The following is a 27,153-nucleotide window of genomic DNA, read 5'->3' as shown; positions in this document are numbered from 1 at the left end:
ACATGCTATAAAGAAAAAGCCCGTTTTTACTCTTTATATTTGTCAGCTATTGTCTTAAATTGTAGTTTATTTTGATGTGGATGGATTTGTAGATGGGAAAGGGATTATAGTATTAGTGAGAGACCTTACAAAGCTTTATAATGTTTTATAGGCCACTGTAGATGAAATATTTTTCTATACAAAATGTTTAATGCAATATTCCTGATTCTGTTATTTTAAAGTAATATTTGTTTATTATCAGTATGTTTGACTTCATGCTTTTGCACATACATATATATACTTTAAGGAGTCAGGACTTAAATTTCAGGAACAAGATTTTTTTTGTCTTCATTGTTCACTGGACTAAGGGACTTGTTTTGAATTTAAATTCCTTTGCATCCCATGTGGAAAATGTTGAGAGTAAACTTACCTAATTAGACTTGAAGCTAATATGTATAAAGCACTTAAAAGTAGAAAATATTTTTAATAGGTACTAAGTAAATTTTCCTATCGTTCAAATCAAAGTAACTTCTAATAATGTATGAGAATTATGCAAAGCCAACAAAATAGAAACTTCCATGGGAGTCAACACAAGTAACATGGAGCAAAACATCAGATGGTGGTGGGTGAAAATGTTAACAGACTTTAATAACATTCATTGAAAAATACCGTTTTATAGCTTGGACCTTTCTTCACTCAAGTGCACTAATAAATTATGTATGTTGCTTGAACAACTAGCATTCCTTTGGACCATTGGACTATGAAAGTCTCCAACAAGAACTTGCTTTAAAAGAGACAGTATGGAAAAAAGTGTCACCTGAGTCAAATGAGGACATCTCTACAACTGTAGTGTATAGAATGGAAAGTCTGGGAGAGAAAAGCTAAAGAAATGGGTTCTAGTTTCAGAATGTTCTTCATTTAACCTTTCAAACATCTTTAGTTTTTTGCATACTATATTTATTTGAGTTTTTTGTGTTCTCAACCTTGGGTGCTGGAGCCATAAAGCTTTTTCTTTTAATCTTTGTATAAAGTTAATAGATTAAAAAATGAATTTGTCAGTCTTTTAAAAAGTATTTATAAGTAAATAAAGCAAATTTGCTTTATTTTTAAAAAATGAAGAAAGGAAAAATTTCTTTTAAATTTTTCTTGATGTAGTTAAAAATTTAATTATATAGTAGTCTGATAGTCCCAATTTAAAATAGTAACAGGAATTTGTGATTTCTTGGTTCTGAAACCCACACATTGAACTCATAAATTTCACCACATTTTGTTTTTTTCTTTTCCAGTTTTAAAACTGACATATCTGTAGTAGCAATAGAAAGTATTTCTCTGCTAAATATAAACCTAAAAAGGCAAAGTAATGAATTCTAAATTATTTAATAGAGCAGTAGATTATAAAATTAGCTTAAATTAACATTTTATGCCATTTTTAGTGATAGATTGGCATTTTTTTGTTTGTTTTAAATTTTAAAAAATTCACTGAAAATTTTATCAAACACTTTAAAATATAAGTCCTGTTTTTGCTTTTTCACTTTGCAACTCCTTTGTTCTGTCAGAATTGTCATGTACAGGAGTGTCTTATGTTATTAAAACATTCCGGCCAAAGAATTTCGGATGTAAGATAATGACATGTTTCACTGTTGAAAAGCTATAATGGTTACTCAGAAGAAGCAACAGTGAGTGTCTTCAAGTGAAGTGTTTACCTGAACAATTTTATTTTCATAATATCCACATAATTTTTCCTGTTATATTTAAGTATGAATGGTGAATCTTGATTTTTAGCCTTTAATAATTTTATTATCATAATAATTTGACAAATGCTAATGAATCTTTTATGATAAATTATAATAATGCCTCATAAAGTTTGTTCTATCTGAACTCTTTTAGAGTACTTAGGAAATGAATTCAGTCTGAAGGTAGTAAGTATGCTTCGAAGATATCTATTAGATCTGAATCCTTTTGTTCGATTATAAAAATGCAATATTGAGAATCAAAACTTGTTTTTAAAAGGACTGTAGGTTCTACACAACCTAATTTCAAATAATTCACAATGTTTAAAGTCTGTCTTGGCAAAGTAATTGGAAAATTCTGTAGGACCTATTCACACTTCTTCCTTCCTCCATATACCTCTTTGGTTTTCCCCACAGTTCCCCTCAGCTTCAGGACTTGGGAGGGGCAGGAGTGAGGTCAGAAAGGAGGGCTTGATAGTTTCTTAGCATCATGGCATACATGTGGTAGGGTAAAGTCTGTAAAAGTAATTATCGTGTAGCAAAAAAGATTTTACTGGATGATTTAGCTGCTAGTGCAATTACAGATATAGAAAATCTTGATTAGATGATATTTTGAGTTTGGGAACTATGAAATTAGGAAAAGAAGTTCCCTCCCAAAGTTGTTGGTCAAAAGCCTTTGGGGTGTAACTGAAGTATTAAACATACATTTAAATAATTGTATGTTAAGTTTTAGGGGAGATATCAAGGATTTTATGACTACCTGAATGTTCCTCTAATGAACAGATGCAAATCCTAGCTGGATGCTCCTGGCTTGGCTATGTACAGGAGAGCGGTGTGTCCGAAGCCCTTCACCTCGGCCATACCTTCACACCCTGTTAATTGTATTAGTTTCACAGAGCCCTTTGTGGTTCGGGGAACTTAATGTCTTAACTGAGAGTTCGCAAAAAAGGCTTTTTTTTCCTATGACCTAATTTTTACATCTTACTGTTTTATTTGGAGGTAGATTTTACTTTATAAAATGAAATTTTAGTATTTCATATTGTATCCATATTTGTGTAAGTTTCAAAATTATGTTATTAATTTTTGAACTTACTATGTTGATAAGGCTTAAATGCCTACTTACCAATGAAGTAGGTTTATCTAGACTACTGTGTTTATAGAGTTTTGTTAAGAATGAGTAGCCAGAAATATTTGTAGGAAGGTATAAATGGGAGAAGGAAAGCATTGTGAATAGGCCTCCAAACTTTAAAAAAAAAAAAAGGAAAAGGAAAATCTTTGCCAGATTTAAAGACATTATTTTGATTCTTTCAGTATTTTAAATATCTTTTCAAATGAAGTTCTTGAAAAGTACCCAGCATTGTTGGATTTAATGTTTTATGCCATTACTGATTCTTGATATTCAAGCATTTAGAAGTTAGCATATTTGTTTATCTTTTGTTCCCATCATTAACATTTCATTTGAAATGCATATCCTTTCTGAAATACTTTTATTTTTAGCATAAATGTTGTGCATTTTATCTTAGTGTTTGAATTAAAACATTTGTGTTATTTAGCTTTCTTTTATTTGCTTTGTATATTAATGTACGTTTTATTTTCCAGTATGCTTATTACTTTTTGTATTGTACAATAAATTTATTTTAAGCTGATTTTATTGGTTTTTTTTTTTTTTGATGAAAGCGTATCTAGCATTTTAAGTACAACAAGATAGTTGGAATTTTAACCTAAAGAATCATCCTTTATGAAAAGACTATTAAAATACTTTATATTTTTAGTTAATTCTGAGGCTGCAGTGAAGAAAAACTAGAAACACTGAAGGGATTCATTTGAGTCTTTTTTTTTTTTTTTTTTTTAAGAAATGTAACATTGGTGGGGGTTTTTGGCGGGGAGGACGTTTTGGTTGTACTAGAAGTATTTGAATAAAGACTATTCTCCCAATTTTTTTTTTGTTTTGTTTTTCCATTTGACAACTTAAAAAAAAAAAAACACTATCCTGTGTGCCAGGTTCTTTCTGCTTTCTAGGAAGAATATCACTGATTCACTATGTGACTGTTGTTTTATCTGTTTTCTAGAGTAGGAAAAACATTGTTAAATCAGATAAAGAGAATGAATTGCTTTAGAATAGAACTGTCAATCTCAATAGAATTTATACTGAGTAGAATAACTGTACATTTGAGATTCACTTTAACTGCTTTTTAAGGAATTTGATTTTCAGAAGGAACTTAGTATATGTTTATAGCATGGTCTAAATTATACCTAGATTCCATATGTTGTAGGTCAAATACAGTACTTTAAATTTTGTTTGATGAAATCTGCCATTTGTATCCAGAGAAGATGTCCCAAATATATTGTGGAAGTTTTTAAAACTATTTGAAGGAGAAATATTGTTGTTTACAGGAATTTGTATTTATCTGTGGGATTTTTTTCATAAAATTCCTTTGGGACTAGTAAATAAGGTGTTCCATTGTCATGGTGTATTCAATATATGTAAGTTTATGATCACTTTTTAAAGATCATTTGGGGTTGTTTTTGTTGTTGGATGTTTTTAATCCATTTGAAATAGAGAGGTGACTCAAAGAGCTTGGTGATCTTGTCTAACAGTACAAAATTTCATAGGCATGTATGTGTGTGGAAAGAACCACTGACATATACTGATATGTTAGCCTGTATCCTGAAATTTATGTATCGTGTGTGTTGTGTATATATATGTGTGTGTTTGCATGTACATCTAATATATGTCAATCTGTCTTTCAGTTTATCTGTCTCTGTTTATCCATCCATCCATCCATCCATCCATATTCTGAAAATCAGCAGCAGTTATTTCTACATAGTGTGTCATGTATGAATGCTTCATTGATCTATTCCAAGTTTTGTTATAAGAGAACTTCGAACATTTTGGCTGCCCTAGAATTTATAAAATATGACATAGTTTACTTGTTCAATTTACCTTTAAAGATTTGTGGTTTCTGTTTTGCTCCCATTCACTACCAGCACTGTCAGGGTAGGAGAATTTAGGATGTGGGAGAACTCCACAAAAGGGAAAGCAAGAACATCAGGTTTCATGTGGAAGCTGACTTTAAAGTAGTTTCCGAAGTGACTGTTTAGAAGGATTGTATTGAACTTAAAATAATGTACTTCTCAGTTTGAACAGTTAACCATATGGAATAGTTTTATTCTAAAAATTGTGCGCGATTTTTAGTTTTCAGAATCTGCTTTGCTATTCATTTGTAAAAAAATTTGTTTTTTCTCCTTGATGGTCTCGAAAATGCTAAAATGCATTTAAAAAAAAGTAACATGCTTTCTGTTTAATTCCTTCTTTACCATTTTATATTAAATGCAATGTTTAATTAAAACCAGATGTTGGAGATATGGCTTCTTATGATGCATCATGGCCCAACTCTTCAGATTTTTACTTAGATTTATTCAGAATAGACTTGAATTTGGTCCATTTACTGTCATGGAGTTCACGTCCAAAATTATACATGAACATACATTCAAGCATATCAAGTTCAGTCACTTAAAAAAAATAGGCAAGTAATGATCCTTTGTGCCAACTGCTTTGATGAGCTCTATAAGCAGTCCAGTATGGAGGCTTCATAGGAAGGAGTAATGAAATGAAAATTTCTGGCTATTGATCTTATAGTGTTGTTACTGTTATTAGACTTTTAACTCTAAATCTCATTTTGAGTTAAAATTTGGAAATAGTTTAGTTAAAATCTCAGTGATAATGAACAATTTGGTGAACTTATGTTTAAGCCAAATTTGAATATCTGATTTTCCTGGGCATAGCATTATTAAAAAGAAAGATTTTTATTTCATTAAGCATTTGCCTTGCTGGAATATTTTCAATTCTAATGGCTCAGATGGTTGAAATTATCTACTTGGAGGGCTTAGCTTTTGGAAGGAAAAATTCTTACCTGAAATAATACTAAATTTCTGTTTTAATATTTCTATGATTTTTGTTTATATAATGAAAATCTCCTCTGCCCAGCAATTCCACTTGGAACTCATAATTTTAATTCATAGTCTGTAAACAGGTAAAGAATTTGTTTTATTTATTTATTTATTTTGTTTTATAATTAGTTTTTTTTTTTTTTTGTATTGAGTTAGTATACAATGTTGTGTCAATTTCTGGTGTAGAGCACAATTTTTCAGTCATACATGAATATACATATATTCATTTTCATATTCTTTTCACCATGAGCTACCACAAGATCTTGTGTATATTTCCCTGTATATTTTTATACAGTATAAACTCATTTATTCTATATATACCTGTCAGTATCTGTAAATCTCAAACTCCTAGTCTGTCCCTACCTAGCCCCCTCCCCCCTGGCAACTGCAAGTTTGTATGAATTTGTTTTATTTTTAAAGCATAGTTCAACCTTTCTAGATCTTTGTTGTTTTTTCATTTACCATAATCTTGTAATTTATTGGAATCACTTGAATATGCTGGAAGGTAATCTTAAAGGTTATCTGGTGCAAACCCCTATTCCTCCCAGCTGTCTTCCAGATAGCACCTTGCTTTCTCAATTAGCATTTTTTTCCCTCTTTTTTGATGGAGTTGGTCTGTTTTATGTTTTGTTTGGACAACCTTTTGTTTCTTGGTTGTTTATTTTTGTTGAGAAGCGTAATGGGCAGTCCTAGTTAACAGGACTAAGTTATTTGGCAGACTAATCGTCCCATCAGTGTTTATTCAAGTTACTTAATTGTGTTTTTCTAATATATAGTTATATGCCACATTTCTAAAGACTAATAAAGGTAGAAGTGAGTGTCTCAATTATACAGTAGTTCTAAAAATGAAACATTACCCTAGAACCTTTGGAAGAGCAGCAGAAATGTGACTCTAAAAATAAATATTGTACCATTGGCTTTTTAAAATAAATTCCTTTGGGGTTAGGCTAAATAAGTAAAAATATTTTAAATAACAGAAACTTATTGGAGTTCTAAACAGACGTTTCCTGGAAAAAAAGATTTCTTTTTCTTTGTAAATTAGCTTTTCCCAACACATACCATGCAAAATATCTAGTTACTTCCATTGTTTTTATTTTCAGTATTTGGATCTTTGAGTGGCTTCAGAATAAGGCTCCTTGTTTGTCTGTTTAGTACTCTATTGTGTATATTGTCTTCAGTACAAATATTTTTTCATAGTTCTGGGATTTTTATTTTTTATTTATGAAAGGAATGAATATTGCTGTTCTTGAAATGCATTAATTTTCAAAAGACTTAGTTGAATTAAATGTTAAAACTTAAATATTATTACTCTGAAAAGGAAATAGTGATTTCTCCTCAAAATTTAAACTTACTTAGGAAGCTTTTCTCCCACAAGTTTGTGAAGATGAGAATCTGAACATTTAAGAGACTGGCTCTTATTCAATATAAGTTATGTTATGTTGCTTTCACATTATACCTGTTAAAATAGAATGATGTTAAAATATTAAAATAAATTATGCAAATATAACTATTCATGTTTCGACCAGTCCATTGTGAAATCGAAATTAAAATCATGATCTTCAGCCCCTTGTTGTTTACAACTTAGGTTAAAATTACTAGTTGTCATTATTCTGCATCTGTCTTTCATGAATCATTGCTAGGGACAATTACAATTTGTCCTTTGAGGGGATAACATAAAACTTAAGTCTTTTTTCCATTTAATGAGATTAATGATGTTGTAGAAAACTATGGTATAAATTATTAATTGAGTTATATCCAAGGTCTATTGTTTTGTTCTTTCTCACAGTCACTCAAAATGTAAAGATCCTAACTGAAAAACTCACAAATCTATTAATTTTGAATATTCTTTCTTTTCTATCCTTTCCTATCATAATTCATTTTTTGCTGAACATGAATTTTTAAAGTTATATCAAAGTTGCTCATAAAATGGATTTTCATTTTCAAATCTTTACTGCTGATATGTTCATTTCCAAATCTTTTAATGTTGTTGACATTTGCCACTCTTTTATTTTCTTTGAAAGTTTTTTTTAAGCCCATAAGTGTTAGAGTCTAAACTTCTTTTTTAAAATATAATATAGCTTATTGTTGATAATTTATTTTACAATCAACGTTGAATGCATATATCTGTGGGTCAAGGTCTATACACAAGATTTATAATTTAAATAAAGAGATGAACCAAGTAATGCTGTTTCTACTTTGAATTGAAATGAATAAATGTTACATTTTCTGCAAAATAGAACTTCTTTGACATCCTTTGGTGAAATTGCAAGACAAGTGATTTTATTAAAATTCTGTGGTGACCAATAGTATTAACCCTCTTTAATCATACCAATAAAATATTCCTGGTTTACTGTCTCTTCTTTTTACCTGAAAGAGAAATTTTAGGGGATGGTTTTTAGGAAGAGGAGAAGTAGAGCTTAACCTTCTATTACCTGTTTGTGAAGTGTTTCAACTAAAACATGCTGTTAAAAAAGACATTGTATGACATTTTTTCTTTTTCACCTGAAGGAGAAACAAAGGAGAAAAAGCTAATTTGCTGTGTTTTTAGCCAAGTAATAAAAATTTGAGGAGCTATAACTTTTATTTTGTCTCTGTTGTACAGTTTTATTTTACATTCACCATATACGTCTGTCACATGGAGCCATCACTGTTGTTCATTTGGCTATCTCTTATATGTTGGATTTTGTCATGTAATGATCTACTTGTGTGTTAGTGCATTTACCTTGTAGGTAGGGACTTCTGGATAGAGGGCTGCTATTCTTTGCATATTGTGTTTTGTTGTTTTTGCAAAAATTCTTATTCAGTGCCATTGTGAGGCTTAGAACTTTGTGTTAAGAACTTGGGATCTTCTGCAAAAGTTCTTAATAGATTGAAACTTTGATTTACTTTGTGCTTTTTGGACTTAAATAGCATCGATGAGTGCTGGGCAGTTGGGCATAGGATAGGATTCGGGTGGGTAGCTTGATGTGGTATACCATGGGCATGAGCTTCTGAGTTTTGTTTCGTTTTGCTTTGCTTTTCATTTCCCTATTTACACACAAACATGCCCACAGCGTTCTGGCAGTATGTTAGGTGTTGGAGATGCCGCTCTAAAACGAAGAGGCAAGGTCCCCTCCTTTTCCACCCTGGAGGGGTGGGGGGCTGGGGTTACAATCATCTGTAGAAACAGCGAGGCTGCCTCAGTTCTATAACTCTAAGATTAACAGTGGCAAGTTTTCTGTGCCATATATCAGCAAGCAGTAAATATTACTGGAATCTAAACATCCTTGGGACTCCTGGATCAAATTTAAAAATTTCAATTTCATAAATTGTATGTTTGGCTCACTTAATTCCACGTAGCTAGAGGTTCAAAAGTATGTCATTGTTTAGTATTAAGCTTCATGTTGACTGTTCATGGCAACAATGTAGATGTTCAGCAGAAAATATCACTAGGAGAAAGGACTGAGTCAGGCTATGAAGTAATAACCAATGTGCCACCTTCCTTTTTAGAAAACTCTGCAATTAGCTTTCTTCATTGAGTAGTTGCTGGACCAAATACACAAAAGCAAATAGGTTTTACAGGACTTGGTGCCAAATCCAATGACTGTGTTGTAGTTTATTTTGCCCTAGACAACTTCGTTTGCAGAGAGGCAAGGGAAAGGAAGCAAGGCAGTACTACCAGAAAAGTTACAAAATGTTTTACAAAAACATAGACAGTAGGTGCAAAAGGTCATTCATTTGTTCATTTGTCTTCATGCAGCATTTACAGAGCACGTACTACCAGAAAAGTTACAAAATGTTTTACAAAAACATAGACAGTAGGTGCAAAAGGTCATTCATTTGTTCATTTGTCTTCATGCAGCATTTACAGAGCACGTACTATAAGCCAGGAACTATTGTATGTTCTGGGCAAGATCATGGGAGATTTTACCTCATGGACCGCACATCCTGGGAGTCAACACAGAAAGTAGCAGCCTAGAGAAGTAAATAAATAAGATAATTTCAAATAGTGTTAATATCTACAAGAAAATGAACTTCTGTCACTGATCTACCTTAACTTAGAAATCTCAAACTTAAGCAGGCACCAAAAAAAACCAAAAAAACAAAGGCTAATTTAGGTACTTCAGTCTCTATCATTACATAGTAAATTGCTGAACCAGGAAAAAGCCTTCCTCAGCTGGGTTCTTTGAGGTAATGACCACCTGGACCACTTGACTCATTCATTGATGAGAATATTATTTATCTCTTTTGGAATGTTAAAATTACAAATTTTTTGAAGTATAAGAAACAGAAAAGGACTTTAAGAAATGATACTGGTGGTAACAGCCCATTTACTAAGTTTGTACCTGATTCTGAGTAGGCTCTTTAATGTTCTAAAAGTTGGTTTGGGGGCTCAAGCAAAATCTTTTAAAGTTTAGTGTCTTATAACATATTCATGGAAACATTATTGGATGTACATACAGTTGAACCTTGAACGACACAGGTGTTAGGGACTCCGATGCCCCCCCCCCAGTCAACTTTACAGTAAGCCCTCTATATCCTTGGTTCCACATCTGTGGATTCAGCCAATGGTGGATTGTGTAATACTGTAGTATATAGTTATTGGGAAAAACCATATAAGTTGACCCATGCAGTTCAAACCCGTGTCATTCAAGCATCAATTGTATGGTTTTTTCATCCATTTTTCCCACCCTTCACCACTGCCTCTTGTAACCACCAATCTCTTCTATATCTATGAGCTTGTCTTTTTGTTTTTAGATTTCCAAATATGAGAGAGATCATACAGTATTTTGTCTTTCTGTGTCTGACTTGTTTCACTTAGTGTAATGCCCTTGAAGTTCATCTATGGCAATATTTCATAAATGGCCATATTTCACTTTTTATGGCTGAATATTACTCCTCTGTGTGTGTGTTTGTGTGTGTGTGTATGTGTATAGATCTCACAAATGCAGCAGTGAACATATCTTTTCAAGTTAGTGTTTTAATTTTCTCTAATACCCAGAAGTGGGATTGCTGGATCATATGGTAGTTCTGTTTTTAAATTTTTTGAGTAACCTTTGTACTGTTTTCTAATGCCATCTATTTTAATTACTATAACTTTGTAATATAGTTTGACATCAGGGAGTGTGATGCCTCTACCTTTGTTTTTCTTTTTCAAGATTGTTTTAGCTATTGGGGTCTTTTTTTGTTCCATACAAATTTTGGAATTATTTTTTTCTATTTCTGTGAAAAATATCATTGGTCTTTTTATAGGGATTGCATTGAATCTGTGTGTTACTTTGGGTAGCATAGACATTGTAACAGTATTCCAGTCCATGAGCAGGAAATATTTTTCTGTTTGTGACTTTTTCTGTTTCTTTCATTAATGTCTTGTAGTTTTCACTACATAGGTCTTTTGCTCCTTGGTTAAATTTATTATTAGATGTTGTATTCTTTTTGCTGCATTGCAAATGGGTTTTTTTTCCCTTAATTTCTCTTGGTAGTTTATTAGTGTATAGAAATGCAACAGATTTTTGTGCATTGATTTTACTGAATTCATTTGTCCTAACAGTTTTTTGATGGAGCCTTTAGAGTTTTCCATTTATAAAATCATGTCATCTGCAAATAATGACAGTTTTACTTTTTCCTTTCCAATTTGGATTTTTCTTATTTATTTTTATTGTGTGATTGCTGTGTGTAGGACTTCCAATACTCTGTTGAATAAAAATGATGAGAGTTGGCATGCTGTTCTGTTCCTGATCTTAGAGGAAAAGATCTTTCAGCTTTCACCATTAAATATGATGTTCACTGTGGACTTGTCATATATGGCCTTTATTATGTGAGGTACATTCCCTCTATACCCACTTTGTTGAGAGTTTTTATCATAAATGAATGCTGAAGTTTGTCAGATGCTTTTTCTGTGCCTATTGAAATGATCGTATGATTTTTATCTTTCATTTTGTTAATTTGGTGTATCTCATTGACTGATTTGTGGATGTTGAACCATCCTTGCATCCCTGGAATAAATCCTGCTGGATCGTGGTATATGATCCTTTTAATGAATTGCTGAATTCGGTTTGCTAATATCTTGTTAAGAATTTTTGCATCTATGTTTGTTAGGTATGTGGGCCTATAATTTTCTTTTTTTTTGTGTGTGATATCTTTATCTGGTTTTGGAATCAGAGTGATGGTGGCCTTGTAAAATGAGTTTGGAAGAGTTCCTCCCTTTCCAGATACAGAAGAGGCATTTTTCAGTCCTTTTGTTTGCCTTCTCTAAATGTCCATTAGCTACACTCAATTTATTAAAACCTTTATAAATCCTGACTTTTCATAGAGCTCAAAGTTAGGGGTTTTCATTAATCCTATTTATTTGTAACAGTTTTATGACCTAGAACTTTATTATCCCAAAATGAGTGTGTCATTGTTCACATTTGCACTTGTTTTTGGATAAAAATTTTTTTGGTAACCTACAGAACTGGATTGATTCAGTGATGAAAAGATGAAACAGTCTGTCCTCATCTAGAGCTATTTACAGTTGTCCTTGTATACCTTTGATTTTTAGTTTAATGATGATGTTAAATATAAGCAAAATCACAAAAATATGCCATGTATACTGGACTGTGAAGAAACACAATTCTGCTATTAAAATGTATCTAAAAAATAACTTCTGCCTGTCCCAATGCCCTTATTCTGGCAGGTTGGCAGTAAATGTATGCATTTTCCACGTGTTCTCCTTTTCTTCCAGAATTGTTTTTTGTAATGTAGAATGATACAAGAGTGGTCAAATAGTCCATTCTGTGTATAAAGTTGTTTTCTCACTTTTGTGGCTGTAAGAAAGTAGCTAAGATGTTTCTGGTCTCTAGGTTTCCACTTCAGTATTGTACTGTTGTACTTAGTTACCAAACAATTTTTCAACTCCTCTGTGTACCAAGAATTTTGTTTTCTTCCTGTATGTGTTTTCTCCTCTTTTCTGGTGCTATATGTAGGTCCCCCGCCAATGTCCAAGATTAGATCCCTCTATATAAATAAATATATATATAAAACCTTTAAAATTATTTTTCCTTTCTTTCTGTTAAGAACCAGTTATCCCTCAGTATTTATTAGTTTTTGTTTAAACAGCATGCTAACAATTAGTTCAAGATATTTAGCCTATTTCATTTGATGGAGTGGCTCAGATTTTATATAAATTAACCTTAGCATTATTATTCATTCATGAATTAGTTCTTCATTCAAGCATATATATATATATGCCTATTATGTCTATTATGTGCCAGAAACTTCAAAGTGTTTAGGATGTGCAGTGGTTAATGATTCAGCTCTTGGTGTTTATAATGTAAAGAGGTCTGCAGATATTGAATAAATAATTACTAAAGTAATTAAATGGTGATAAGTGATTTGTTCATACTAATACATGTACATGAGTTCATTTTAACTGTTGTAAGGGAGATGAAATGATATAAACTGTATGATACCCTTAACAGACTTTATGAGACAAGTATACAGTGTGGTTAAAGTATAAGAACATGCAGACCAGTCTTCACTACAGCTGAGCTCTTGGAAGAAAGGGAGTGGATACAGGGGGAATATTTAGCTATATGTTTAATATTTTATTTACTTAGAAAATTCTAAGCAAATATGATGGTAATAAATGGTAGGAAAGTACAGAATGCTGGGAGAGGGTGTAACAAGAAGACCTCATTTTATCAGTGAATAGGTGTGGTGAATTTTCCATGAAAGGTGATAGTTAAATTTTGAATGAGTTAGAGGAAGGGTGGAGTAGGACTGATAGGATAGCCTGGCTTGAATTCCCCAGGACAGGAAGGAGTTCAGTACATTTGAGAAGGTGAAAGAAAGCAAATGTGATGAGAGAAGAGTGAGGCAAGGTAAATGGAGATTGGATGAGTTTTAGAGAGAAGATCACATTATGTAGGGTAGGCTTGCTCATATTTTAACGTGCATCCTAATTGTTAGTGTGCCATAATTTTAAAGTGGAGATTCGTAAAGCCCAGCCCCAAAGATTGATTTTAAAATCTGCATGTTTAAGAAGCACCCTGGGTGTTTCTGCTGCTGGTAGTCCACTGAACATAGTTTGGGAAATATTTAGGTACGGTTTTATATGCCATGTCGAGAGTTTTAGACTATTCAAAGTGCAATTGGAAACTTGGAGGCTTTTAAGAAGAGGAATAACATGATTTGGTTTTTAAACACTGCTCTGTGGAGGACAGATTAGAGGGAGACAAAAGTTGAAGTTCTGGGTCTGAAATGAGATATAGTGGCTTAGAATAGGGTTTCAAGGTGCGAAAAGTAAACAGATGTGAGTTTAAGAGATGAAATTGGTAGCACTTGGTGATAGTATTTGGTGGGTGAAAAAGTATGAGATATCAAGTTGACTACCAGGTTTTTGGTGGGAACAATAGAGCAGATGCTCCTGCATTTACTATGATGAACGCTGGAGAAGCAAACCTTGAAAGTGCAGAAAGAAATTAATTTTGGTTGTAACATTAAGAGTCTGCTTGACTGTAGATATCAGGAGGTTAATTAACAGTGATTTAGACAAATGGGACTATTTTTCTAATATAACAAGTCTAGGATAGACAATTCAGGATGAGAGCCATCAGTAAGGTACGCTTCTGCTCCAGCCAGCCTTATTGTGTGTGTGTTAGACTTCATGTCTGTCACCTGGTAGCTGCATGATAGCGGTTCCACTTTTGGCCTCACTTGTATGATCAAAGTGGAAGAAGAAAGAGTGACACCTAAATCAGGTAAAAGAAGTTTCCCAGAAGCCCATCAGACACTCAGATGTAAGGGAATTGAGGGAAATATATTTCAGTTGGGCACATTGCTACCCCTAGCAAATAGAGATTCCAGTAGCATGGACAGGGGTAGGGAATGGATAATGGGGTAGGCAGTTAACAATGTGTGAAAGCTAATGTCTTTTTGACATGTCTATATATGTGAGATATTTAAGTAGTGACATCCACTAAGTGTCAATATACAGGCCTAGAATTCAGGAGAGAGGTCTAAGCTGGAGATAGAATTTTGTGAGTGGTCAGCATGGAGAGACGATTCAAAGCTGTGGAGAGGTATGTGAGATTGCCCCAGGAGACAGTGTGGAATGAGAAGGAATCCTAAGGAACTCCCATTTTAAAAGTAGGATAGAGAAGTAGGGCTCTTACTTAGGAAAAATGGCCAGAGAAGAGAAAATCAAGCATAGTATAGTATCAGAAGTCAAGGAAAGAGTATTTGAGGAAGTTTTGAACAATCAGTTGTACCAAAGCAGGTAACTGTTAAGATGAGGAGTGTCTGTTTACATGATGTCCTTCCTAATTTTCTTTCTTTTGGTATTAAAATATCTTTTTATTTAGTAAATGATAATAGTAGATGGTAAAGTTGTCTCTGTTGTTTGCACTCAGAAAATAAAATATTTGTAGCCCATATTGGTAACCTCCCCACCTTTTAAGAAAATTTTATTGGCTTTGAGATTTTAAGGTCAGAAAATTATTAGAGCAGGTTTGGCTGCTGATAGAAAAGATCCAGTACAGAAGGAAATGTTGAAGTAGATGTGAGGGAGAGGAAAAGTGAGGTCCCTGGAAGGAGATGGAGCTCTCAGCACAAGTGGAGGATTAGGTTTGATGGGAGGAAGAGCATCTCCTGCAATAAAGTAGAACGTGGAGAGGCAGGCAGGTGGGTTTGCAGACATAGTGGTAGGAGGCTGAGTTTCTGTCCGTTGGCTTCCATTTTCCTGAAGAATATGAAAGAAGGCTTTCTGCTAAGAATGAGGTGTGGCTTAGAGTGAGGCTATGAGGTTTCAGGGCATAGAGAGGATACGAAATGTTCATTCTTGGAGAGTGGGAGAGCTGAGGGAAACATGGCAACATTGTTAGAATACTGTTGAGGTTGGTAACCATGGATTTATAGTGATGACAATCTGTTCTGTTGTACCCCTACTCCCAGCCCATGCTGCATCCCAAATTTGGGGTTAGGAACTGCAGAAAATCAGGCAGAGGATTTTAGAGCATTTATCAGAAAGTGATTTTAACAGTAGGTTTTGAAGTCTCCTTTAGATACTTCCTACGTAGAAGACATGCTTTTAGTCTTTTAGACCTAAAAGGTCTTTTCTCTTTTAGAATTTGGTTCTACTTAAAAGATTTTTCAAATTATACAGATTACACTAACAAGTGAGTTCTGGGTATCATTTTGCCCTGTCTGTCCTCCTCCTTGCTTCACAGAGTAAAATATTACCAGTAATTATAAATGTTTAAATGTAGATAGGTTAAGCCGTCTCACAATAAGGCTTAAATGTATTTTTTCCCATCAAGTGTCACATTTCTTTATTTTTGAGGATCTTAAAAATATCCTATCCTATTATATCCTGGAGGAATGTGTTCTCCTAAATTGAATAGTAATCAAATTAGAATGTCTGTGAAAGCATTTTGAAAAGTACAGAGCACTAGAGAAACATATTGTTAATGTACCTGTTCTCTGTATGTTGTCCACAAAGCACGCATGTTGGACTTTTCACAGTACAACTGTGAAATGAACGTTGAAGAATGTAGAGAATTAAGTATGGCTCTCTGGAAACTGATGAAAATGAGAGAGATTTTTTTTCCCTAAAGTCAAAGCAGTCAATAAGGACGCATTGTGGTTTGAATAACTATGGAGTACTCACGTGCCGGAGCCTTGCTTTGTTGGAGTGGTATTCAGGAGATTCAAAGGAGAGACAGGTCCTTTAACTCTAAACTGAAATCATTCTGCCTCTATTGCAGCCGAAACTTTGTTTTGTTTTTCATCAGAAAGAGAACTCCACCTCTTTCAGGGACCTTGTTTGTATTTCTTTATTTTCAATTTTTACCGGACAGCGTGGTCTCTCCTTAATTTCAGTGGTCCTGATGCTGGTTTTTTTTAAAGTAATATGAACAAGCATCTGGTGACCAATTTCTTTTTCTGTCTTATTCTTTGCTTTTAGCTTCTTTAACTCTTTTGGATTTTATGTACTTGTTTTTTAGTTAATAATAATTGTAAAAAATCATGACACTTTGTCACGGCAGCAGTGTGGTACCTTGTTCTCTATCTGAACACTAGTGTATGTTAACTCGTCTTTATAGAATTTTATAACTATTTGTTTGTATGGGAGAGGGAAGAGAACCAGGAAGACAGTGAATACAAAACTTCAGTGGTTGTCAGGGCAGTGCAAATACTCTTAGGTCTGCCACATGAAAGATATACTTTTGTCCTTCAGAGGAATAGCTGCCTTTGCCCTTACTCATTTCTGTTTTTCTCGTATTTGCTGCTTTCTTCTTAATTAGAGTGCTGTTTGTCAGCCCACACAAAGATGAACGTTGTTAGCTACCTTTATACTGGGATATAAAAAGAGGGTTGCTTATGAGCCCATTGGTATCTTTTTAGAACATTCATTGGCATTTACCAGAATAACATGAGCCACTGAGATAAGTTTATTTGCTGCCAATGCTGTAGCATTCGTGCTTACTTTATTCACATTAACCCAAAACTCACATTTCATTTTTAGAGACTTAAACATAAAGAATGAAGACATCTTTTTTTAAACCCCTATGGCATTCATATGCTGAATTGAATGACTTGTTCCTTTATTTTCTGTTAAAAAAAAAACCCTTGGTTAGCACCTCAGTAGAAAATTAGTATCTCTGATTTCCCTATAAATTGTTTCTTAGTTGTTCTCTGGTTTTCCATCACAACATAGTTTAGTCTTGGTACTGTATTGGTGGGGAAATCTAATCTCAGGTTTACTTAGAAAATCTCTTGGCCCAGTAGACACTGAGTCGTGGCTGAGAACACTGACACTGGCATCAGGCAGACTGGGTCTGAGCCCTCATTCTGCCTCTTACTAGCATGATTACCTTGCTCAAGTTAATTAAAACATGCTAGCCTTCAGTTTCCTATCCTTTGAATAATAACAGGGATAACAATACTTAAAGCACTTATTTCAGTCAAGGGAGAATAGGTACTACATATTAGCTATTTTGTTGTAAATAATATATAACTTAAATTATTTTGTCTTCGTGGGTTGTTAGATTTCTTTGATATAATTGTGACTTCTTAGTTTAAGAGTGAGTAAAATTGTTTCAAATTAATCTACTCATTGTGAAATTTTGAAAATGGTGTGCTTAAGAGAGTTTATTGCTTAGCTGATAAGAGCAGAATGCAGTGTTTGGAGCTGCCATTTTGAGGTTGTATTTTATAAGTGAAATTCCTGTACTCTTTTAGAGTAAAATTTACTGTTTAATTTATTCTTCTCTATTAAAATTACAGCATGAGAACATCCTGCATTTGTGTAAAAATGTGGTCATGAAATTGCTGAACTGTTACTCCTATAAAGGATTTTCTTTAATCCTCTGATCATGTCAGATGGCTTAGTCTTTTCTATTTATAGTAACAGTCATCCCTAGGTATCTTTGGAGATTGGTTTCAGGACCCCTCCCCCTCCCACCACTGCAGATATTAAAATCTAAGGATGCTCAAGTCCCTTACAGTCAGCCCTCTGTATCCACGTGCAAAACCCATGGATATGGAAGGCCAACTATACAGTAATAATTGTGTCTGAATAAGTCATTGGGAAGCTTAGGATCATGTAGCCTCACACTCACACTGTCTAATCCTAAAAGAACTATAATTTTGTTTTACCCATCCATATGAATGTTAAATAAACTCAGGAGTAAGAAAAAGAGGGAATATCTTTGATCACATACACATACTGGTTTATATTTCTAACCTTGTCCACAAGCGATTACACTTGCTGGAGTTTTTCTATAGCTGCACTATAGTAGGCTTGTATTTTTTCAACCTGACCATAAGAAAAATATTTATGAAAGAAAGCAGGAAATTTATTTTCATTTAGAGGCTATAAAAGGCCAAGTTGGAGCGAAGCTTTTAAAACAAAATTGGATCTGGAGCGATGATGGTTTATTTAACAGATGAAGAAGAGTATCTGTTTCACAGCAACAGATACTGTAGTGAGCTAGAAACGAGAGAGCAGCTTACGTCAAACTGGACGCGGCAGGAACAGAAGGATGGTTTTTCAGTTACCTGCTTTTTTCCTTTAAAACCTTTTCCAAAAGGACGAATTAGTCTTTGTATGAAGACAGAAAGTAATGATGAAAAACAAGGCAAACCACAGTTTTGTCGTTGGTGATAGCGTTGGAAATAAAATACTTGGAGAAAAGTGTCAAGCCTGTGTGTGGGAGTATATCAGTCTCCCTCCCCCACTCTTCATCTCTCTCCTCCTCTTCCTTCTGCACTCCTTCCCTCCCATATATCCTTCCTTCTTTCCTTCTAATATCTAGCAAAGGATCTTTATGGATTAGAGCTAAATTGCTATTTAGTCTTTAACTGTTCTTCTATCCTTTGGATAACAGTCTGAGCTCTATCAAGGACTCACATCTTCACGGTCTAGTTGTACAAGACTGGGAATGTATCCCAGCTACATTACTAATTCATTATGTTATATGACCTTGAGCCGAGGCCCTTAACCTTAGTGGTAGTAATAAATTAAATATAATTATATTTTACAAGCAGCCTGTCAGAGATATTTTAAAATAGTTATAATTTTTAAAATGTTAAATTTTTCAAGGTCATTCACTATATAAATACAAAGTGGTGTGATTATGTAATCCTAAGAATTGCTACTTGTACAGAATTAGGGTATTTGGAAGGAAGACACAAAAGCTATACAATTCAACTTTAAAACAGGTTCAATTGAATAGGAGAATGATAAGACTGAAAAGTTAGGAATGCCATATTTTAGACTTGTAAAATTGAAAGAATCTTTAACTGCTTTTACCTTTTTGGGAAAGAAGTATGATTCTGATATGCCAGGCATGCTAGTGTTAAATGAGCTCATGTGAACTGTGACATTTTTGTTCCACTGTTGTTATGACTGTACAATCTAAAATAAGGTTGTCTGGTTCTGGCAGGTTCTGATAAAGAGATTTAATAATGAAAATGTAGTACTGGGAAATCTGCAATGTGAAAGGAGAACTTAACATTTAATTTATGAATTTTTAGTGGCTACCTGCCCAAATGAAGTTTCTCTTTGCCGGGGTGGGGGTAGGCATGCATTAAACATCAGATTCCTTCATTTAAATGGGCTACTGTTCTGCTGTGTTTGCTTGCTGTCTTTGTACTGAGGATTGAGTCATCAAAACACAGGTTCCATGCCTCTGGCAGTTAGTTAACACATTGTTTTCTGGACCCTGGCCTTCTTGACAGATATTTTTAAATTAACGTAACTGAAGTATCCATTGGGGAATTAGGAGAATGAGCCTTGATCAATGGTTAGCACACCTACATCCTTTACAAGAGTTGGCTTGGAGTTGGATGAGTCATCTTTTTTTTTTTTTGAATTGAAATTATAGTCAATTACAAGGTATCAATTTCTGGTGTACAGCATAATATTTCAGTCATACGTATACATACATATATTTGTTTCCATATTCTTTTTCATTATAAGTTACTATAAGATACTGAATATAGTTCCCTGAGCTATACAGAAGAAATTTGATTTTTAAATCTGTTTTATATATAGTAGTTAATATTAGCAATGATGAGTCATCTTACAGGTTGCTCTCCTCCTTCAGTTTGGTTTGTTATGGTAGTCATTCCAGAGGGCGTGTCAGTTTTGGAAATATTTATGGAACTCTTTTAACAGACCAGGAAGTGGACTGTCCCTAAGTGAAAATAACACTCCATCTGCTGTCTCAAAACTGTTAAAATGTTCCATTTTCTTTCTTGGCATTCTACTCATAGCTCATTTCTTGATTTATGCAAACCTTAATATGGGTGGCTGTTTGCTATAGTAAAGAGGCATTTGTAGTTTGAGTTTTAAGTGGTGCTTTGTGCTGCCTCCTAGTGTTTTTCTGTCTTGGAGTGAATGACACTCATTTTATATTTCTCTCTCTGAGCTGAAACATGCTTGTGAATAAAGTATTGGTATACCCTCAAGAAACTCATTATACTCTAAAAGCAGCCTTTCGTGGGCCTTATTAATAAGGTTATCTTTTAGCACTTTGGAAATATTAAGTAAGTGTTTAAGTGATACTATGTGTAATAAAATCTTTTCAAACTTGCTTGATCTAAATTCAGAATTTTAAAAGGAGATATAGTTCATGCATATAGTTATTGAAGTAGGTCACAGATTTATTGTTTAGAAGGGCAATGTACTTTAAAGAATAAGAATTATGGGTAGTTAATGGATCAGTGGTGTACACATTGGAATTCTAGATTTCTTTTGAGTAGTGGGGGAGACAAGAAACAAGTAAATATACCATGTGTGATAGTGCCCTAGTGAGGCCTGTGTAATAGAAAGAGATGACTTCTGATTTAAGAGATTGGTGTCGAGCTCACAGAGGAGGGGTTGAGAATAACACTGCAGGGAGAAAGGGGCGGGGGAAAGATACTTTCAGGGAATAAATAGTATGTACTGTGGTTAAGTAGGAACAGAAGGTATCTAATTGGTGACTCCTTGGCACGTGCTGTCACAAAGCCCTATGTGGGTAACCGGCAGCAAGCCCCATGGGTAGTGAATGTTGGATGGGATGCCTGGGGAAGGGGCTTTCAGGCTAGCCCTTGAGGGAGGGGAAAGATTTGATTAGGAATCTAGGTGTTCCCAAAAGGAGAGAAAGAGAGCAAAGGCACTAAGATAAAAACAAGGACAGTAAGTAAGATCAATTTTACTCTGTTGAGGTTAAGAGAGAAAAAAGTTAACCACACTGAAGGATCTTGAATGCAAGGCTAATGAATTTAAATTTTATCAGGAGTGAATTGAGTGGTTTTTTTTTTTTAATGGATCAGCTGAGAAACCTTTAGTGATCAGAGCAATGTTTCGTAAAGATGATGAGACATATGTGGAGAAGTTTTGGAGGGTAGAAGAAAGATTAGAAGGAGAAGCACATTAGGAGGATTGAATAAACTTCGTAATGATGTTTGAAGGAGTAAAAGTCAAGGGAGATAGAAGAATTAATAATTATTAGAATTTAACCCCCAAATGGGGGTAGTGATTTGGATATTTGATGCTTTTGGAGAGAATATTCATTTAGTCAACACATTTTTTAATTGAAATATAATTGACATACAACACTGTGTAAGTTTAAGGTGTACTGCGTGTTGATTTGAGTCAACCCATTTTAATGAGTACCTATTATGTGCGGTGGACACTGGGTAATAGTGGGGAAGAGAAAAGACAAGGTCTCTGCCTACATGGGCCTTGTGTTTAGTTGAGGAGACAAGACACGTGTGTGTGTGTTCATGTCAGATAATGGTAAGTCCTCTGAAGAAAAGAAGCGAGGCAGAGGATAAGGATTGATGAAAACGAGGGCAGTGTTTCAGAGTCCTTGGGATAACATTTGAGTAGAGACCTGAATGAAGTGAGGAAGGGAGCCTCCTCAGGACCTAGGGAGCGAGCATCCTGGGCTGTAGCACAGCAGGGTCGGCCCTGAGGGCCCGGGACCAGCAGGCCGGCTGGAGGGCGCTGCAGGGGGTGGGGCAGTAGGGAATGAGCCGCTTAGTGTGACCACTTAGTGTCCTGAAAGCTGTGGTACAGAGTTTGGATTTTATTCTAGGTTTGATAGGAAGTTGCCACAATCTGTCTTTTTAAAAGATCCCTGTGGAGTTGAACAGGTGGAACAGGCAGCTGCTGCAGGCCTCCAGGAGAGATGAGGTGCTGGCTCAGAGCCTAGGGTAATAATAATGGAGGTGATGAGAAGTGGTGGGATTCCGTATGTATTTTGGAATAAATTTGGTGGAGCAAATTTGTTTGAGCTTGATGAGGGTCATGTGAAATAGAAATAGGAATCCTTATCCCCAAGGTCTATGTGGTGGCTTTGTGTGAATTAGAAAAAGCTACTTCTGCCTCTTGGTGTTTGTGTGAAGAAGGCTCCTTTCTTCCCATAGATGTACCTGGGCACTGGGTGAGGGGAGCAGGGGCTGGGTACCTCCTAATTGGCTGGGCATCCTTGCGGGGAGCTCAGACCTAGGTGATGACTGTTTTTGGCCTGAGCAACTGGGTGATTTGTAGTGTCATCCCAAAATGAGGGACACTGTAAGAGGAGCTAAGTTGGGGTGAGAGATGGTGGTGGAAATCAGGTTTATTTTGAGCAAAAGTCTGAGATGCCTATTAAACATCCCAGAGGAAATGTCAAGTAAGCAGATGGATATGGATTTTTGGAGGCTGGGTGGGTAGCCATCAGAGCTGCAGAGAGGTTTGCTGTTTTTGAGTTTGAAATGAAAATATGACAAGTAAATCAAATTAAGGCTTAGGAATAAAGATTTTAAATGTAGATTGGGAAGTCATTCTGCCCAAAGGAATGTATGAAACCTTTGAGGGAAATTATGTTGAAAAACAAGACGGATGGAGACTGCCTCTGGAGTATTATCAGGCAGTGGAAAGTGGGAAGTGACTGCAAAGCAGCTGTTAGGAGGAAGCTCCTGGTAATCAGCATCATTGGAGACAAGGAATGAGAGGGTGGGGCATCTTGGAGAGGTCAGAAAGGTTCAGGGCTTAGGAAGGCTCCTGGAGCTTTTGAGAGTACTATTAATAGCTAATAGTGGGTGTGAAGGTGATCTGCAGAGAATTAAAAATAGAAACTATTCTCAGAAAATATGGCCTAAAAGGGGGTAACAATGGGGTTTTATTTATTGGTTTTTCAAAATAGGATGAAGTTGTGTCTGTATTAAGGCAGAGATAAGGGAACCAGTGAAGGAGGGAAACGTAGAAGGTGCTAGAAATAAAGAGGATAAAGGAGGGAGCAGGGCTAGGAGATCTGGAGGATGTATGTTGGAGGAATAGGTAAAGAAGTGTCTCAGAAATGAGGAAGGATGGATAATTTTTGCTTTCAGGTTTGGAGGGAAGGAAGAGATAATAGATATTTGAAGCTGGAATTTTGCATAAGAGTGGAAAGACAATCTGTTATGTTAGTAAAGCTGTGGTTAGGGTCATCTGTTTTGGGGGTCTCCATTGGTATAGGCCTGAAGAAAGTGTGAAAGTAAACTGATAAGAAAAAAATTGTCAAGCAGTAATGAGAGACCGGTTGGAAATACAGAAAATAATTTGTAATAGCCCGTCAGTGTTCTTCTGTGGGCCCAAGAGCACAAGGGAATTGAGAATTCCAAATTGATCCAATTAAAAAAGAAAGAAGTTTAGAGTACCTGGAACAGTGGTTCATAACCCAGAAGAGTGTGTATCAAAATCACCTGGAGACTTTTTCAAAAGACTATTTTCCCTAAAATGTATCGAACTGAGGTGTGGGAATAGGACAACTAGAAATGGGAAGACAGATGCCTATGTAAATCTTTAGAACATTCTGGGTGATTCCATTAAGTTCTTTCCCCTCACCCCCATTGAGAAAACTGTTCTGGACTCGGGGTTAGTAGGAGACTGACCACAGAGTGCAGGCTGGGCGGGCGTAGTAAAGGGTAGCTGGATGGGAAGCTGATGAACTGAAAGACTTAAGAGGGGTTTTGGGATGATCTCAACAGTATAGTTAAGTAGTAGTGAAATTTAGGGGGTGTGCTCAGCTGGATAGGTTCCTGTACTGCAGAACTTTACAGGGCCATCCATGTGCTCATGAATCTTCAAGAAGGGGATTTAATATTTTAAGAAAATATCTGAACACAGAACCCCTTTTTTCAGTGGCACATTTGTGAACTAGTTTCTGCAGAACACATTTTGAAAATGCTGAATTAGGAGTTCAGCAGTGGTTAGTTCCAGTTCAACTTAAAAGTTCACAGGTTGTGGGGAAAATAAGCCATCGTGGAAAGGGGGAGTGTCCAGGTTAAGCCCCAGCTTCAGGAAGCACAGCTCCCAGGGCCGTGGCTTTGTTAGTGGATAGCTGGGTTACTTTCCATCCCTCCAAGTAAACTTCTGTTTTCTACCATTGAGTCCAATATCAGTTGGATCATCAATATGAATGTTTAAGTTGCAAAGATTGAGACGAAAGTGGTGATCTATTAGATATTGACAGTGTATGTTCAGTAGTTTGGTTTCTCAAAAACAGTTGGATGGTCTTGATAAAAGCAGACCAAAATCCAGTGGCCTTTAGGATAACTAGCCTTTTCCTTAAAAAGGACAAGAAAGTAGTTACTGTCAAAAGAAGATACACTTTGAAGTCTTGGAGCACTTAGTGGCAGTGACAGTATTTTGGGAGTTTACCACCTGTTGAGCCAAGGCACTGTCGCAGGCTCTGAGAATGCCCCCATTTGTACTGCCTGGCCTCTGAACTGAAGTCTGCCTTTCCAGTGAAGTACAGTCCTGTTCTTAAGTTTGAGATGATTAATACTGAATGTTGTCTCTTAAGGTTTCCAAAGAAGCCAGTGATTGGTGATTGGTGAGGACAGTGATTGCTGGCAGGGATTAGACATTTATATAGCATGACTTAGTTTTTAATAATGCTGTGATGTGAATTGCATGAGTATACAAGTCAGCTCACAGCACGGCTCACATACTAAGTGAGGAAAGTTCCAAACAATTTTCAGTTGCCCCAACTATGTGTGTTTCACAGGTCACAAGTTTCCATTCTTTGGTGCCAATTGATACATTCATTCCATTCCTTCCCTCATGTATCCTTATTGTTGAATTTCCCCTCCTAATCCTCTATTTTGGTTACAGCAGTGAATTTATGATAACTTTCTGTGTGTGAGCCAGCTGAAGTGTTTAAAGCACGTGGAAATCACTTACCGGTGACAAGTGTACATTCTGTGTATTTATTTTCCCCTGTGGATGCCTGAACTTTCTTTTCTTCACAGGTTAAGTCAGTGATAAACCTTTTGTTTGCTGCATATACTGGAGATGTGTCTGCACTTCGAAGGTACGTTTACAAAGTGTGTTAGCACATGGTTTAGATGTTTATGAAGTTGCTTCTGGGCAAAGGGCCATTTTAGGGCTAAAATCTCACTTCCATTTCCCTCTAATAAAAATGGTCCAAACAAATTTATATTAAGTGGCCACTTTCAGTGCCGTAGTCTTGTTGCACAGTCTTTCCTTTTCCTCTGGAAACTACCTCCTATGAAAGCCCAGTCCTCTGTTTTCCCAAGCAGTAACTATTCAGCTAGTCTGGCTAATTAGTGTTAGTGTTTTACTGGAATTTGGACAATGCCTCCTCAACCCCCATCTACCTGCCACTCTCCATGTTTGGAGGTGAGGGGGGATGGGCAAATAGGGGCATTTGGTGTTCTGTAGATACCAGGGTTGGGAAGGTCACGTAGTACTACTGTATGGTTAACATAGGTCTCTTCTATAGAGTTACAACTGAACTTTAAGCTGCAAAAATATTTATGCTTTATTTCCACCTTTGTTTTAAAGTTGATTAGTACTTGTATCAACAGTACTGTATTATAAACATCAAAGCTGCTAAGAGACTAGCTCTTAGTTCTCGTAACAAAAAAAAGAAATGATATTTATGTGACATGAGTGAGAGAGATGTTTGCTAACGCTGCAGTGGTAATCATCTTGCAATATATCAATATATCAAGCCAACACGTTGTACACCTTAAACTAACATGATGTCAGTTTTATCTCAATAAAAATGTGCACTTTAAAATGAAAAAAACTTGTAAACTGTAGACTGTAAAATGTGAAAGAATGAGCGTCTCAGTGAAAACATTCAATTTTAATATAGGTATTAGTTTCTTATATAGGTATTAGTTTCTTGCCCATCTGAGTTACAAACAGGGTGTAGTTGTGCCACTATTCTTGAGTTTTGGACAATAATATAATGAAGCTTAATTCTGTGAGAGATGGTGCATGATTCCTCTTTCCCAGAAAGAGCAAAGCTAAGGAAGAGCAGTGAAGTGAAGTGGCATTTACTCAAGACACCTGTGTACTGGTTGAATAGGGTCTCCAGTTCCCAGTAGCCTGGTGAAGAATGGCACCTGTCTCACAGGACCTTAGGTTGAACCGATGGGGTAAATGTTGCAAGTGTGAATTAAGTTTATATAATGAATAGCTATGCTTACAAATTTTCAGATTTGCTTTGTCAGCCATGGACATGGAACAGCGAGACTATGATTCTAGAACAGCTCTCCACGTGGCTGCTGCAGAGGGTAATATATGAACCACTCATCTATTGTTTTTTCAGACTTAATTTCTACTCAGTACTAAAATATGCTTGTTTCTGTTTTGGATGTAGGTCATGTTGAAGTTGTTAAATTTTTGCTGGAAGCCTGCAAAGTAAATCCTTTCCCCAAGGACAGGTGAGTGCTATGTTACTTTCTAACACAAGGCTAGAATATTTAACTCCACTCTGTATATTGGAGACATTCTTAAACTTGCTGTGGTGCCTTATACAGGCAACAAACAAAACCTTGTTTCTGCTCGGTAGATCATTCTCTCTCCCATATCCTATTTCTTACCTGAGGAAGTTCTTTCACTTACAATTTTCCAGGTTAGTCTGTCAGTCAACACACTGAATGAAGAAAACAATTCTTGGTGTATGGAAAGATGAAATGGGAATTTTGTCTTCATGGGGCTTTTGACTACACAGAGTAGACAAGATAAACACTTATAGGA

At 35.4% G+C, this 27,153-nt stretch overlaps 2 protein-coding genes across 5 annotated transcripts in view; one reads left to right on the top strand and one right to left on the bottom strand.

Annotated features, from left to right (window-relative positions):
- The window catches only part of STAT1 (signal transducer and activator of transcription 1), a 91,757-nt gene that overhangs the window by 21,954 nt on the left and 42,650 nt on the right, over positions 1 to 27,153 (bottom strand). Inside the window, exons 24-25 of one of the 2 annotated variants that reach the window (XM_010979708.3) lie at positions 9,571 to 9,614; positions 7,914 to 8,027 (exon numbers count right to left, since the gene is read on the bottom strand). In XM_010979708.3, coding sequence (XP_010978010.1) covers positions 8,024 to 8,027; positions 9,571 to 9,614 — 48 coding nt within the window. In that variant the 3' untranslated portion in view covers positions 7,914 to 8,023. Of the gene's footprint in view, positions 1 to 7,913; positions 8,028 to 9,570; positions 9,615 to 27,153 lie in introns of those variants that run through there. The other variant, XM_031452109.2, reaches the window with a different exon arrangement.
- GLS (glutaminase) overlaps positions 1 to 27,153 on the top strand; it is a 76,661-nt gene that overhangs the window by 44,531 nt on the left and 4,977 nt on the right. For 2 of the 3 annotated variants that reach the window (XM_031452111.2, XM_010979713.3), the window contains 3 exons: positions 25,392 to 25,453; positions 26,611 to 26,687; positions 26,774 to 26,837. In XM_031452111.2, the coding sequence (XP_031307971.1) occupies positions 25,392 to 25,453; positions 26,611 to 26,687; positions 26,774 to 26,837 (203 nt within the window). Of the gene's footprint in view, positions 1 to 717; positions 3,356 to 25,391; positions 25,454 to 26,610; positions 26,688 to 26,773; positions 26,838 to 27,153 lie in introns of those variants that run through there. The other variant, XM_031452112.2, reaches the window with a different exon arrangement.

Source organism: Camelus dromedarius, chromosome 4, assembly GCF_036321535.1.
Source record: "Camelus dromedarius isolate mCamDro1 chromosome 4, mCamDro1.pat, whole genome shotgun sequence".
NCBI lineage: Eukaryota > Metazoa > Chordata > Mammalia > Artiodactyla > Camelidae > Camelus > Camelus dromedarius.
The sequence above is the reverse complement of the archived record's forward strand: the minus strand, read 5'-3'. Positions and strand labels throughout refer to the sequence as shown.